Source organism: Megalobrama amblycephala, linkage group LG24 (genome assembly GCF_018812025.1).
Source record: "Megalobrama amblycephala isolate DHTTF-2021 linkage group LG24, ASM1881202v1, whole genome shotgun sequence".
NCBI lineage: Eukaryota > Metazoa > Chordata > Actinopteri > Cypriniformes > Xenocyprididae > Megalobrama > Megalobrama amblycephala.
Genome location: NC_063067.1, coordinates 17,023,688 through 17,040,044, shown reverse-complemented (window position 1 = coordinate 17,040,044; position 16,357 = coordinate 17,023,688). Strand labels below are relative to the sequence as shown.

Genomic DNA, 16,357 nt, shown 5'->3' with positions numbered 1-16,357 from the left:
AAAAAAAAAAAAAATCAGAAAATTAAGTGAGTTTATGTTAAAAAAAAAAAAGAGAAAAAACTGTCAGTGGGGTCAAAAAAATCTTGTTTTCCCATTAAATAAAGTTTTTTTTCCCCCACTGGCAGATATTTTTTCCTGTTTTAAGGACAAACTCACTTAATTTCGATGATTTTTTTTTTTTTTTTCAGAAAACAGGACTATATCTTAATATCTTAAGTCATTTTGCTTCTCTAGTAAATGTATATAAGAATTTTTAGATATTTTTACTAGAAAGCAAGACAAAAAAAAAAAAAAAAACCTTTTACGGTATTAACTTTTAAGGTCTTGTATTGTGTTTAATGTTGGGAGCAATTCATCCAAATAAATTCCTCATAAGATCAATCTTACAAAGCAGATGGAGAAGTGTAGAGCCAGACTGTGAGTGACATACATCCTTTTAAAATGGCTCTTCATTTCTTACGTCTGCTCTGTCTGATTATACTCCACGCTTTGTAAATGTCAAATGTGCATCACTAATACAACGTTGCCAGTGGGTGATAAACAAATGTCATCCTCTCCTCAGCAGATGGGTGATCTGGAGTTTATATCCCTGGTGCTCTTGAGCTTCATTTTTTATTACCTTCATCGACACTGACAGAGTCATTAGCATCAGTGTGGCTCCCTGAATTCCCAATAAAATCCTTTTCCCTATGCATCAGTTCACCAGCCTTCATTGTGAATTTAAAGAGATATATTTTCATCCCAATGCGAAAGGGCTAGATTCATAAGCTAAATAAGACAGCTGACATATTCATAAAATCATCCCGGACATAGACGGACATTTGCACACCTGTGTTTCCCAATTTACAAATTCAGTAAAACAGTTCAATGAGATTCAAAAGTGATAAAGCCACTATACCGCCGGTCACCTTGATTTATTCATGGACATATTAACTCAACAAGATCCAAATTTTCTCAATAAAAACATTGCATTCATTATGATTCACTCAGCTTTTGGTAGAGTGGAGTATATAAGATAAGAGACCATCCATCCACTCCATTCACCAAAGCCTGACCTGATAGATCCTTCATCCTGCTGCAGAGATGATCTGTAACCTGCTTCTGTCCTGCTCTGTTCTCCTGCTGTCCTGCAGTCATCTGCTAGCACATCCTGTTACAGACACAGCTGACATGACTTACAGCGGCCCTGGTGAGTGCATTCAGATGCAATATTTCAGATGGTCATATTTTATCCCATATATTTATGGATGTTAAGGAACCTATCTATATGTGTGTATGTATTTGGCATCTTGAGCATATATAAGGCATAGGGGTGAATTCAGGGTGATTGGGACACTTTTTGCCATTAAGATGACTGGGAAAAAGTGTCCCAATCAACCTGAATTCACCATTACAATATTGCGTTACTCCCTAAAAAAGTAACTAATTGTGCTACTTAGTTACTTTTTACGGAAAGTAATGCTTCACGTTACTTTTGCGTTACTTTTTCTCATCTGGGCTTTTTGTTTTGTTTGTTTATATAACAACAAAAAAGTTATATTTTTGGCAAATGTTAAAGGGATAGTTCACCCAAAAATTAAAATTTGATGTTTATCTGTTTACCCCCAGGGCATCCAGGATGTAGATGACTTTGTTTCTTTAGTAGAACACAAATGATGATTTTTAACTCGAACCGTTGCCGTCTGTCAGTCTTATAATGCAAGTCAATGGTAACACAATTTATAAGAGTCAATAAACATGCACAGACAAATCCAAATTAAACCCTGCGGCTCGTGACGGCACATTGATGTCCTAAGACACGAAACGATCGGTTTGTGCGAGAAAACGAACAGTATTTATATCATTTTTTACCTCTAATACACCAACTGTCCAACTGTGTTCAGCATTCGCTTAGTGAGGTCTGATTGCGCTCTGACAACGGAAGTGATGTCTAGCACTCATTGAAGTATACGCACGAGACATCACTGCCGTTGTCAGAGCACGATCAGACCTCACTAAGCGGGTGCTGAACACAGTTGGACATAGTGGTGACATAGTGGAAGAAACAAAGTCACCTACATCTTGGATGCCCTGGGGGTAAGCAGATAAACATCAAATTTTCATTTTTGGGTGAACTATCCCTTTAAGGCCTTTTCACCCCAAAAAGGAAATGACTAATCCTCAGGCTGATGTAGTAATTCATGCCTGTACAGAGGGCGCAGTTCAAATTAACAAACCTTTCAGCTGTGCTGCCATTCTGGAATACAGAAGAATGGGACGCAGGAGCAGATGTAAATGAGTAGATTTATGCTTATGTTTAGTCAATGTTGCCAAGTCAGTGGTTTTCCTGTGGAATTGGGCTACTTTAACACTGCTGCTGCGGGTTGTTTTTCATCTCCGCGGGTTGAAGCAACCCCAAATGACATGATAGCCCCTGGAATGCGAATTTTACCAGGGGAACCCTGCCAAAAATGCGGATTTTACCCTCCGGAATGCGATTTTTGAAGGAGACCCCCCTGAAACGCGATTTGGCAAGTTTTGACTAACAATTGGGCAGGTTTTGTTGTGAAAACCTGGCAACCCTACATTTAGTGTTGAACTAGTCTAGAATAACCATCATGTTTGCACACAACGCCTCTGCACTCCCGTTTTCTCTCAGCATGGGAACAGGAGAACTGTCAATCAATAAATGGGAAAACAAAGTAACTTGCATATATTTAGTTGTAAGTTTAAAAGTAATGCATTACTTTTTACTTGAAAAAAGTAATCTGATTACGTAACTCGCGTTGCTTGTAATGCATTACCCCAACACTGTTAAGATGTCAAAATACATCAAAATAATGCAGGGATTTGACACAGTATATATATATATATATATATATATATATATATATATATATATTACCTATGCATAATTATATTATGCATTTATATAGTTTTCGTCCACTGTATGTGACATTCTCAGAACAGTCTAATTTTTTATTTGGAAGCAATGCACTGATATAAATATAAAGCACAACAACTCGCATTTTCATTGTCAATTACATTAATTTTAGAGCACACAGGGTGCAAAAATGGGTCTTTATATTAAGTGTATTTACTAACATGTAAATTAATTATTTGATACAAAGTTTTTACATTGTAACTTATATTTAAATACCGGCATGCAATTACATCTGTAATTAATTTCTGTAAATTGATCTATAATTACACTATTGACCCTTCACCTACCTCTTAACCCACATTAAACCTACCCATACCACAAAACCTGTGCCTAAACTTACCCGTATCCCTCCTTAAAGGGATAGTTCACCCAAAAATGAAAATTTGATGTTTATCTGCTTACCCCCAGCGCATCAAAGATGTAGGTGTCTTTGTTTCTTCAGTAGAACACAAATGATGATTTTTAACTGCAACCGCTGCCGTCTGTCAGTGGTATAATGCAAGTCAGCGGGAACTTGGACTATAAGAGTAAATAAAACACGACAGACAAATCCAAATTAAACCCTGCGGCTCGTGACGACACATTGATGTCCTAAGACACGAAACGATCGGTTTGTGCGAGAAACCGAACAGTATTTATATAATTTTTTACCTCTAATACACCACTATGTCCAACTGCATTCAGCATTCGCTTAGTGAGGTCTGATCGCGCTCTGACAGCGGCAGTGATGTCTCGCTCTCATTGAAGTATATGCACGAGACATCATTTGTGTTCTACTGAAGAAACAAAGTCACCTACATCTTGGATGCTCTGGGGGTAAGCAGATAAACATCAAATTTTCATTTTTGGGTGAACTATCCCTTTAATAGCAGCAAAAGCGTTTTGCAATACAACATGAACACAATAAGTACATTATACCCAAAAAATTTTTTTTGAAGCAAATATATACAGTAGAAGTTAAAGGCACCCAATATAAAGTGTGACCCAAAAGATAACATTAAACTTATAATGCTGTGCCAAATACAGTAGCAATACAGGCAAAATTTCTGTAGCTGATATAATAGCGTCTGTCTGATTGCTGCTATAGATTCAGTGGAAGAAGCCGGAGTCGTCAGTCCAGATGATTTCTCTGTCTCTGATCTCAATGATCTCCTGCAGAGGGCAGCAGTCGTAGGATACTCCCCATTGCTCAGCAGAGAGAGTGAGACTCATTCATCTGACACAGACATTTAATCACAAAAGCTGCAACTGCACCATCTTTCAGTGTTACAGAAGGTTCTTCTGCAGATGAAAAACAAATAGCTCTTTTTTTCACTTTGAATGCTCATACTGTTCCTTTCACAGGTCTCAAAATGTCTGGACAGATTCCTAAAGAGGCTCTTAGAGAGGTAAGGGAAATAACAGTCTCTTAGCTTGTAAATAATGCTGTGTCTTGGTTATATTACATTTACATGCAAATATGTGACCGACTTCTTTCTCCGAAGTTTCTGTTAGAAAAACCGTATCGCCTCATCCCTCCCAGCGGTCTGTGGGGCAGCAGGAGACAGTTCAGGAAGAGAGGCGGCAGTGCAGACTGCTTCTGGAAATACTGTGTTTGAGCCATTCATGCCATACTGATTCATGAGTGACAGGGCTTTTATAGCTTTTCCTACCAGTATGGACTCACACATATACACAGTACATAAATTATACAGGATACAAATACAAACAAATGTGCAAAACAGTTGCGGATGTAAACCACTAACATGTAAAATATCTGGGAATTTTTTTCTACACATCTTCAGCTTTTAATGCTGGAATATTTGGATTCAGTGCCAATACTATCTTTATAGACCACAATAGCTGTATGTTATAAAACATATAACTCTAAATAAATGCAAAAATAAAATAATAAAAAGCCTCCATTCTTTGTCCATAATGTTGTTCCCATTTCTCAAATTGGAATACAGAATTCACATTTTTATATTTTGTAGCTCCTTTTTATTTTTGTCTTACGATGAGTTCTTTATACAGAGAACATGCAGATGAGATTTGGATTGATTGATTCAAGCATTTTTGAGACAGATGAATCAAACAGTGGTGGTTCCTCCAAACTTCAACCTTGGAGGCTGGACATCCACTTAGATGGGGAGGACAAACGGTATCTAGATGCATCTACGGACTTACTGAACACACACAAAAAAGAAAAAGTCAAGCCAAATACTGACCTATGATATGTGTTAAACACCACTAAAAATAAATAAATAAAAAATAAACACTTTATTTTTGGTCACGTCCAGGCAACCAAGTAAGGCAGGTCCACCAATGGTACCTTTAAAAAGCATGCTGCTGCTGTATTATGTTTATGAGAACAGCAGATGAGTGGTTGTTTGATTACCTGCTGTGGACTCTTGAAGGTAAGACTCTGTGTATTGATACTCCTAGACGTGGAAGGTCTCTCTTCTCCATATCTTCAGTATTAGGCCAGAGAACCTCAGGAGAGCCCATCAGCTCTGTGTCCTGTCCTTCTTGCTCATTCACTGGAGTCATCGCTCGGAGGAGCTCTATCATCTAACAGCGCACACACAAGCAATTAAAACAAGTACTCCAATATTCCATAAACAAAAACCTATGAATGAGCAATTTAACATTTTTGTGACCAAATGACACTACTTGAGAAATAAGTACAGAAGTTCCTTCACCTCTCTGACAGTGTCAGTGTGAACAGGCGCACTGTCACTCCAGACACACAGCAGCAATAGACTGACAGACAAGCAGAATGTCCTCTTCATTATGTCTGTAAAACAGCACAGGCTTACAATAATGCACAAATAAATTAAGGTCTCAAAACCTTATAATCATGATAAAACAAAAGAAGGTCAATGAATTAACCTTAAAGGATTAGTCCACTTTTAAATACACTTTTCCTGATAAATTTACTCACCCCCATGTCATCCAATATGTTCATGTCTTTCTTTCGTCAGTCGAAAAGAAATGAAGGTTTTTGAGGAAAACATTCCAGGATTTTTCTCCTTACAGTGGATTTCAATGGCTACCAAGAGGTTGAAGGTCAAAATTACAGTTTCAGTGCAGCTTCAAGGGCTTTAAACGATACCAGATGAGTAATAAGGGTCTTATCTAGCGAATCGATCGGTCATTTTCGAAAAAAATACAACCGTTTATGCTTTATAAACAAAATATCGCCTTGAACGTACTTTCCGCTTCCGCATTCTTCATATGTTCTACGCCTTCCCTATTCTACTTACGGAACGAACGCGGCGCCAGTTTCGTTTTTTTCCATAACTAGAATAGGGAAGGCGTAGGACATTCAGCGTAAGCGTTATGAAAAATGCGGAAGGTGATATTTTGTTTATAAAGCATAAACGGTTGTATTTTTTTTCCAAAATGACCGATCGATTCGCTAGATAAGACCCTTATTACTCATCTGGTATCGTTTAAAGCCCTTGAAGCTGCACTGAAACTGTAATTTTGACCTTCAATCTGTTGGTATCCATTGAAATCCACTGTAAGGAGAATAATCCTGGAATGTTTTCCTCAAAAACCTTCATTTCTTTTCGACTGACGAAAGAAAGACATGAACATCTTGGATGACATGGGGGTGAGTAAATTTATCAGGAAAAGTGTATTTAAAAGTGGACTAATCCTTTAAAGGGACAGTTCACCCAAAAATGAAAATTGTGTCATCGTTTACTCACCCTCAAGTTGTTCCAAACCTGTATACATTTCTTTGTTCTGCTGTAGACAAAGAAAGATATTTTGCAACCAAACAGTTAGAGTGGGGATTTACAGCAAACAGTGGGGCATAATCTTCCTTTTTTGGGTGAAATATCCCTTTAAGGGAATAAACAAACAAATAATTATATTATTAAATGGTATTATAAAAATATATGTAAATAGTAATACTATATTACATATTGCTTATTTAAAAAAAATTACACATTAATAGTTGTAATCATATATAATTAATATAGAATTATTTGATATACATTATTAATAATGCAATTTACATTGCTTATTATAAATAATAATAATAATTATTATTATTGTATAATATTAAATATAAAAACAACAAATTTCTACATAGAACTCTAGGGTTCTTGACTAAATTTTAAAGAACACTTTATGCCAAAAGGGTTATAAATAAGGAGAAATGTCTTTAATAGTCACATTATGCTTCATGTTTAAGGGGTTATTTAAGTTTTTTGAGTGCTAAAGTATGTTTATACATTTTAATTAAATAAAATATTAATTAAAAGAAAATTACTTAATAAAAACTAAATTCATAAAATGATCCCATGATAAAAGTGTTCTATATACACACACATATATATATACAGCTATGGAAAAAATTAAGAGACCACTCTTAATTTTTTCCATAGCTGTGTATATATATATATATATATATATATATATAATTTATTTATTTTTTAAAATATAAAATCTTTTGCTCATATTTTGATGATTCAATTGAGCTTGTATAGGGTCATTAAAATTTCTCTCATAATTGGAGAGGCACTTAATGCATTACATGTAGAGCAGTATTTTTCTACTAAACAAATTATTATGATAATGATTAGCACAAACAAACAAATCAGAACAGAAATAAATGTAAATGATATATAACAGTCAAAAAAATACAAAGACTTTGTTCCTTACCTGAGCAGCCTTCACTGATTCCCAGATTGTTCTTGTTGAGCAAAAAAACAGCGCTACACTGAGGTCAAGGAATTGTCTTCACACTTTATATCCTGACCAATAACCACGTGTTTGGAGTCCAAAGGCAGTTACCTGGCCCATAAACCCTGCCTGTAACTGACCCAATCACTGTCCCCGGTTCTGTGGTCGTTATTAAAAGCAAAAAATGCCTCTTCAGCACAAACACAAATGCACACACAGCAGTCATTTCCTGTTATCGGTTATTATTCCCATCAAGCGACCACAATTCCCGATCACACAAAATAACTAAGCATTAGTTTAATCACTGACTGTGAATATAAGTCCGAGGACAGCCAATATCTAAAATTTACTGTATGACCTTTCATTAATTCATGACCATGGATGGCATCATTTGGACCTAAAACTGTCACAGCATCCAGGATGCAGTGTGTTGCGGTGACCAACAGATGGCCCAAATGAGCCAACAAATCTATTCAACCTGAAAAACAATTAGTTTGCTAAATTAGTACAGTTGAGGTTTTTTGTTTTTAAAAAAAGACACTAAAATAACTTTGAAACTTGAGGCAAAAACAAGCTTTTCTTAAGTTTTTCCCCTTTTATTATTTTACAGCAGAGAGAATATAAAGCATTCAGAAAACATCTTTCATATTTTAAGGGCAATTCAAAACATTTTGCATGGCTTCAGCAGCTGAATTCTCTTTTTTAACATATCCATCGATTCAGTGACTCTTTAACATGCACAATTACAAAAATAAATTGCTCAAACCAGAGGGAAGGAAGAAAAACAAAGACATTTAAAAAAAAGAAGAAGAGAAAAAAAAACAGGGGTCATTAGGAAGGGAGAGGGCTACATAATCGGGAAAGACAGAGAAAGACAGCTAGAGAGGAGAGGAAAAGTAGATCTAACACTAGTTTAACATGCAAAGTGTAGCGAGCCCCAAGTGTAGCTTGTAATAAAGGCAGGGCCGTTATTTTCTGGGTTTGAAAGGGATGAAAACGTGCAGCTCCATGAAGGGTGTCGTATAAGCACTGTCCTTAAACTACTGCATTCTAATCTCACAATACTGGCATTTGCATAAGAGTTAGTCAGCTACGTGTGTCCAACAGATCGCTGTCCCATTAGGTCTACAGGTCTTCACTTCAGGAATTGCTTATTGCTCTGTGTCCATGAGTGCTGGGATGTTTATTTCCCTTTTCTAAAGAATGGATGCGCAGGAAAGGCAGTCTCTGTTCTAAGTTGGTGACGCTTTTGACAAACAAAAGTAATGAGGTATCTTCTGTGGGCTGAGCTGTGATACCGTTAAAGCTGAAGCAGAGTTGTCAAAATGAACCCGTATGCGACCAGATGAGGTTTTAGTTTGGCGTTTTGAAACTACAGCTATGCTTTTAAAAGTCTAGTTATGACTAGAATAACGCGATGATGAGGATGATGATGATGAATCGATCTGAGCAGCACTTTTTCAATATTGTGATACAGTATATCCACAGCAGTGTGTTTATACAGTGACTATAGGATCCGGACGGAGAAGCTGCATCGAACAACTGAAACATACATGCGTATTTACACAAGCATCAGACGCATTCGTGTAGACCTGCTCCATTCGAACGGGCTTGAACACTCTTATACAACACCAGTCAGTGCGTCTCTTTTGACAAATCGTTTTTTTAGGGACCTAAGGTACGCCAACTCAGCTCACGTAGTCGATTTAAAAAAAGGTGAACAGCATGACGTTCAGAATCACAGTAATTTGATCAGGACAGTCTGGCTCGTTTCCCAATAAGCAGCAACTAATTCTCAAGTGACCTGCTCTACTTCCCCTTTTCTCCAGTTTGGCACCTGAGTTAAGATACAAAAGTGAACCCGTCAGATTCACAGCCGAGGTTTCAACTGCACTAGTGCCATGGACACTTTAACGTGGATATGGACACAGTTCTGTGGCGCGTGTTTTTGTATGAGGTACACACGTTTGTTCGTTTTTTTTTTTTTTTAAACCTGTTTCTGTAGTTGAGTCGTTTAAGAAATGTGAATGTGAATGGAAAGTGGAGTGAAACTGAATTCGATGCCATTTAAAACTCAACAGAAGCCAAATTCTATTTGATAGAAACGAAAAAAGATTCATGCTGCCCCTGTAAATATGAGTACTGACAATTTGCCAGCTTTTTTTTTTTTTTTTTTTAGACTTTTTTGTACTGTAAAGTTACATTTCGAAGCCCTCGTCTGTTGAAGTTCTGAAACCCATGAAACCAGCTGCTTTACAGAACAGTATTTCTTCAACAAGTCTACCTGACTACCAAATCTACAAAAATAAGCATGCTTTGGGTGCCGTTTCAGCAACCCGGTTATCTATGTTACCCATGCAAGCATAATAAGACTCGAGTTGCCACCGCAGTGCATCAGCTGACAACCTAAACTGCTACCGGAATGATGAATGCAAGGCAAGAACCACCCGGACTGACTGAAATCTGCAGTCCTCACGGGTTCATCTGGCAGTTCCAATAGGGGACGTGAGTTATGACGAAGCCATAAATTCCTGGTGCGTTAAAACGAAATACGTGGAGAAAGCACGGACAAAGAAAGAAGTTACATAACGGAAAAGAACTATTACTCACTTCTCGCTAATGCCAGTCCCTTGCAAACCTCACATGCAGACTGACACGGCTCGCTGGATTGAGAATATGATCAGGCACTTCCAACATAAGCACTCTGAAGAAAAACATTTACATAATCATTCTCTTGAACAGAGATGCAAATACAAAATATGACATGAGGGGAAACTGAAAAATACACATTTTTAGTGCATTAGAAATCGTTTTCAGGAGTGTTTTCACATACTTTCGTCTTTTCGAAAGCCATGGCGACACCTGCTGTTGAAAGTAACATCACTGCAACACTGGTGAAATTGGTTGATCTTTGGAGGTCGATCAGGCCCTTGACGCCAACGTTTTAGCACCAAAAGAATCCTGTTTACATGCATAACAGAGAACCGAATCTTTCAGTCAGTGTAGCAGTGTGGATTTCAATTATTTACGCTTCTCACAGGGTTCTTGCACATCTAGACTGTCAGAATGTCCACTACCTCTGTATTCGTAACAGAAAAGCATATTTTACATCGTTTCGCTGACATAATACAAAAGTATCTGGGCTTATGAAACACAAAACAAATATACAAATAAACCAAATGGGATATGTGATACACTTCCTGAAATACACCATCATCCGAGACCGACTGTGTTCATGGGTTATGCAAATTGAATGCAAGTGAATCTGATCACGTACTACCATGTGATTATCTGTTCAGCAAATGATTAACTTACTTTCTTTAAGCAGTAGCATTCACATTACTTGGCACCGTTGGCAAAAAGATTCTTGGTAGCCCCGAAAACAAACAAACAAACAAACAAACAGATGTAAACATAACCTAATGATCATTTTGCCTTTTCTCCTACCTCATAAATACAGTATTTTTCATAATTGCAGGAAAGTCATGCTTCAGCAAAATGTTCTTCTCAAGAACATTCAAAGTAAAATAAAATACTCTTATAGTGAAATAGTTTTACAGAGCATAGCCACTAATGCTTTTGAACTCTTTTTTTGTATCTTTGTTCGTTTTTGTCATGCACATACAGTAGCTTGACTTTATCCCAGGTATTTACACTATGTACAAACGATACAACCATACTTCTTAGGCATTCAAACAAAACTATACAAATATTCAGATTCTGACGCTAATCTGTTTTGATCCCTTTCAATGAGTAAAATAATATATTTCTAAAATACAATCCTGCTTAGATAAATGTTTTACTTTGCGTACCGGCATCCTTCTTTATATACAGGAACTGCTCAATTGTCAAAAATATGGATTTGTCTAACCCCGGGCGTGGAGACCCTTCAAAGTATGTCAAAGACATCAAGGCAATGTATGTAAATTTCTCTTTAACAGCTTTAGAAAACCTCTGAAGTTGATTTTCAACCCAACAAAAAAGCTTCACCAATGTGTATTTAACATTGGATTAACAAAAGAAAACAGATTACAAACTTGCCAATAGGAAATGATGGGCAGAGGTGATGACATGTGTTGTCTCCAGTACATGAATGGAGTTGAAAACAATACAAACGAAAAGACTGTGGCCTAGATTCAAGATCTGCCTGGGGCGATCCGTTGCTCTGTGATGTCTCGCTGATGTGTGTGGCTGAATATCGTCAAATTGATTCAAATTGGATGTATACCTATGCGTTTTCACACTTCTCGTTAGCAAAATAACATCAGCGTTTGACACGTCAACCCAAGCCTGCTCGTTTCCCTCTTACATTCATTAGCAACCCAGTCCCCTTAAGAGAAGACGGGTGACTGTAAGGGACAGACTGGATGAAGTTTCTGATGAATTCATCTGGCTGTACAAAAACTAATTCATGAATTATACATCATTTTTGGTAACAATTTGACCCACTAAACACATCTCGTCATCTTTTTGAAAACTACGAAATACACTCGGAACAGGTCCGGCCATGTTTCTGTGTCGACGGCATATTTTGTAACCATCATTTTCTTTACGAGCCGCTGAAGAGCATGACTTCCAATCTTCCATCCTTTCTCTTTTTTCCCTTTTCAAACGAAACACTTTAACGCTCATCCGAAATGACAAATCAATCCATTAAAAAGTGCAAAAAATGCCACGAAGCAAATGTTGTTCCTCCTAAAACAACGTCCTTTGAGTTTGTTTTGATCCACGGCAGTTGCCTCTTTCCTTCATAAAAGAAACATAGAAGGAATAAAGAGATATGAAAAAAAAGCAGTTGTTTAGTAGCCGAAGTATCAGTCATACAGTAGTAGTAAGAGTTGCAGTGTTCTTGCTATTTTTTTTTCTTGTAAAACGTCTCTGGTTGAAACAGAAAAACTGAAAGGAAGAGTCTGGAGAGTAATGTCACATTGTGAGGGGGCTCTTCTGGACGCTCTCATGTTCCCTGGCCTTTCTCAATTCTCTCACTCTGAAAAACAACAGACAGACATTAAGGGACACGGGTTCAAAAGCTCACATCTCACATTTCAGCATTTATCTCAGAGAGCAAAGAATATCAAATCAAGCTGTGGTTAAAGGATTAGTTTACTTCAGAATTGAAATTTCCTGACAATTTACTCGCCCCCCATGTCATCCAAGATGTTTATGTCTTTCTTTCCTCAGTCGAAAAGAAATGAAGGTTTTTAAGGAAAACATTCCAGGATTTTTCTCCATATAGTGGACTTCACCGGGGTTCAACGGGTTGAAGGTCCAAATTGCAGCTTCAAAGGGCTCTACACGATCCCAGACGAGGAATAAGGGTCTTATCTAGCGAAATGATCGGTCATTTTCTAAAAAAATAAATAAAAATGAGCATTTGTGGTTAAAATATATTTATATATTTTTTTAGAAAATGACTGATCATTTCGCTAGACAAGACCCTTATTTCTCGGCTGGGATCGTGTAGAGCCCTTTGAAGCTGCACTGAAACTGCAATTTGGAGAAAAATCCTGGAATGTTTCTTCAAAAACCTTCATTTCTTTTCGACTGAAGAGAGAAAGAAAGACATAAACATCTTGGATGACATGGGGTGAGTAAATTATCAGGAAATTTTAATTCTGAAGTCAACTAATCCTGTAAAGAGGCAGTTTTTTTCACAAAAGGACATATTTATCAAAATGTCCAAGCTGCTTGTTTCTATACAATGAAAATGAATGGCTCATCATACATTGTATGGAAATAACACAGATGGATATTCTTCTAAACAACTCCTTTTGTGTTCCACGAAGAGTACATGAAAACAAACTATTCCTTTAAACAGAAAAGAACACTTGGAAAAAAACTGTAATATCTATAAATATCCATCCAGCACAGTGTAAAAGATATTTTTGAATACTGATTGTTAAGAGATTGCATGGTTTATGTGGAACAGTTTAAAGCTGCATCTACATAAGACAATACACTACAGTTCAAAAGTTTGGTGTCTGTTAGATTTTTTTTTCCATGTTTTTGTAAATTCTCTTATGCTCACCAAGGCTGTATTTATTGGATCAAAATACAGCAAATATATTAAAATTGTGAACTATAAAATGTAATTTATTCCTGTGATGGAATTTTCAGCATCATTACTCCAGTCTTCAGTGTCACATGATCCTTCAGAAATCATTCTAATAGGCTGATTTGGTGCTAATTATTATTATCAATGTTGAAAACAGTTGTGCTGCTTCATATCTTTATGGAAACTGTGATACATTTTTCAGGATTCTTCTATAAATAGAAAGTTCAAAAGAACAGCATTTATTTGAAATATATATATGTTTTGTAACATCTTTATTCTCAAGAATCATGACTAAATAAATGTATTAATTTCTTTTTTTTTAAAAATCATACTGACCCCAAACTTATGAACAGTAGTGTATATAAATGAACAATTTTTATAATAATTTCTATATCACTTTTGCTCTGTGAAAAAGTTCTCTCAGATCTTCACTGATGATTTGCCCCATTTTTTCATTGCCTCACCTTGTAAGTTTCTGCGCTAAGTAGATATATAGGACAAAAAGCTTAAAATAGTCTGAATTTCATTTAATACAAAAAACCAGTCTGAAACCTTCTCATCTTGTAGTCTTTGACAAGAAAGTTGTCCGTTGATTATTCTGTCTACTTCCTTTTGAAATACATCAAACATCTAATAAAATCCAACCAACTCTGTTTTTGTGTTATGCTTAGATTTTTTTGTACAAAGATATCTGTTATCTACAACCGAACAATTAAAGAGAGATAGACAGTTCCCACTGCAGCATGTGCAAAAAAACAGGCTTTAATTGAACTAGTCAGAACCAAAACACACAAGCCAGAGAGGCAGCCAATTTTCTCTGGGTCACATATTTCCCAGCATGCCTCATGGTCAAAGAGCAAGACTCATCATCATCATCATCATCATCTTCATGCAACGTCTTTAACACCAAACAACCTTCAGTTCTTCCGTCTATCTTATCTTTTCCTCTTTACGAATACAGGAAGTAAAGGAAACTTAAATAATCTAGACAGGAGAAAAAGGTGCTTGTTTAATGCAGCATCTCCGTGGTTAGTGTATAGCAAGACACAACTGATATCCTGAGGCCCTTGATCTCGGTCATCTGTGCGTCCAGTTGGTAGCTGTCATGCAAGCAGGCATCAAGCAACGGTGATGAGGAGGGCAAGAAGGAGCAAGAGAGGATGGGTCGGGGGGGTCTTTGTGTGTGTGTGTGTGAGACGAGCGAGAGGGAGAGAGATACAGTAGAAAAAAGGGAGACATACTGAATCGCTGAGGCTGCACTCACCCGCTTGAATAGTCTATGGTCCATCAAGGGGCTTTGCATTAACAGCAAAACAACACCAGACAGCTATTAGCACACAGCAGATATGATGATGGGGGGAGAGAGGGAGGGAGGGAGGGGGAGAGCCAAGGGAGGGAAGAGCACCCCTCACTAAACCACTTATGATTAATGAATCACACTTTCAAAGTTAGTTCTGTTAGTATCTGTAATAAGTTCACCAAACAACAAACACGAAGCTTTCCAAGTGTCACATTAGTATTTGTATCAGGAGTGTTTCAGGTAGTGGATGAATGGAGGTGGTGGGAGAATACCTGTGGCGGCAACGGCGGAGGAACTTCATGATCTTGCGGGCGGCCTGATCTTGCCTCTTAGTGAGAAGACTGCTTCTAAAACACAAACGTCGCTCTTAATTTTGCACATTACATCTTGTCCATGAATAAAATATCTTGCAGGGCAAAGCTCAGAACAGTATGCCATTTGGAACAGATTCATAAGAGCTATTGGCTGACTACATAACATCAAACAACAGTTGGAATAAGATTTGGACAGACTTTTACGAAGGGGCAGTGAATGGAGTGGGGAGTTATGGGTGCTACCTGAGTTTGTGCTGGACCAGTGCCGCGGTGGCTGCTCTGCGGTGGGGCCTCAGCCGGCCAAACTCCCTGTAGCTGCGGTAGCACTGCTGGATCAGCATGGCCGCCCGCCGGCTCTGCTGGAACTTCTTCTGCTCGTGGTAGCTGCGGAACTTACTCTGGATAAGGATGGCGGCCTGCGTCATCTTCTTATAAAGTGCATACTGATACATAAAGACACATTTTCAAGACATTAATGACACAAAAGTAATTGCACCTTATTTGATTCACACTGGCCATACACACACTGCAAAATTTAGGAAGCGACTTCTGATTTCTGTCATCATTTACTCACCTTCATGTTGTTCCAAACCTGTATGCGTTTCTTTTTTTTCTGCTAGACACAAAAGAAGATTGATATATGGATATTTGAAGAATGTAGATAACCAAACAGTTTTGGTTCCTGTTGTATTGTCATTGTTAATTACCATCATTGTTTAAAATATCTTCTTTTGTGTTCATTAGAAGAAAGAAAGGCATACAGGTTTGAAACTACATGAGGGTGAGTAAATGATGACAGAATTTTCATTTCTGGGTGAACTATCCCTTTAAGTGTAAACCTCTAAATTATCACACCACATATGTTTATGATTTCTTACCAAAATGGCAATGATTGACAAAGAGATAATCAATCATAGCAATGCTTTTGGTGTTTGCAGTTGTAAATAAGTAATATTATAATGACCAAAAACATTATGTCCATCATTATGTCCATGTTCACTTATTTTAAGTGTCTTTGGGCTTGTTTTTTTTCACAGATTTACATTTTTTAAAATCTTATTTCTAGAATACACTTGTGTATTTTGGCT

At 37.2% G+C, this 16,357-nt stretch overlaps 2 protein-coding genes across 2 annotated transcripts in view; one reads left to right on the top strand and one right to left on the bottom strand.

Moving 5' to 3' along the window:
* The first annotated feature begins 616 nt into the window (after window positions 1-616).
* Window positions 617-4,571, top strand: uts2a (urotensin 2, alpha). Its single transcript, XM_048177456.1, has 4 exons — window positions 617-1,189; window positions 4,011-4,124; window positions 4,268-4,311; window positions 4,408-4,571. Exons 1-4 carry the CDS (start codon window positions 1,084-1,086, stop codon window positions 4,519-4,521), a joined length of 378 nt encoding a protein of 125 aa, XP_048033413.1. The 5' UTR covers window positions 617-1,083; the 3' UTR covers window positions 4,522-4,571.
* Window positions 4,572-8,175: 3,604 nt separating this feature from the next.
* Window positions 8,176-16,357, bottom strand: part of camta1a (calmodulin binding transcription activator 1a) — a 436,791-nt gene continuing 428,609 nt past the window's right edge. The window contains 4 exon segments of the mRNA XM_048177455.1: window positions 8,176-12,587; window positions 14,920-14,950; window positions 15,228-15,302; window positions 15,513-15,712. Coding sequence (XP_048033412.1) covers window positions 12,555-12,587; window positions 14,920-14,950; window positions 15,228-15,302; window positions 15,513-15,712 — 339 coding nt within the window. The 3' untranslated portion in view covers window positions 8,176-12,554.

What these genes read in the sequence shown, in the direction of transcription:
- uts2a (XM_048177456.1), top strand. Translation starts at nt 1,084, where the DNA reads ATGATCTGTAACCTGCTTCTGTCCTGCTCTGTTCTCCTGCTGTCCTGC. An exon ending in CCCATTGCTCAGCAGAGAGA is followed by an intron (nt 4,125 to 4,267) that starts GTGAGACTCATT and finishes TTCCTTTCACAG; the next exon opens with GTCTCAAAATGTCTGGACAG. An exon ending in CTAAAGAGGCTCTTAGAGAG is followed by an intron (nt 4,312 to 4,407) that starts GTAAGGGAAATA and finishes CTTTCTCCGAAG; the next exon opens with TTTCTGTTAGAAAAACCGTA.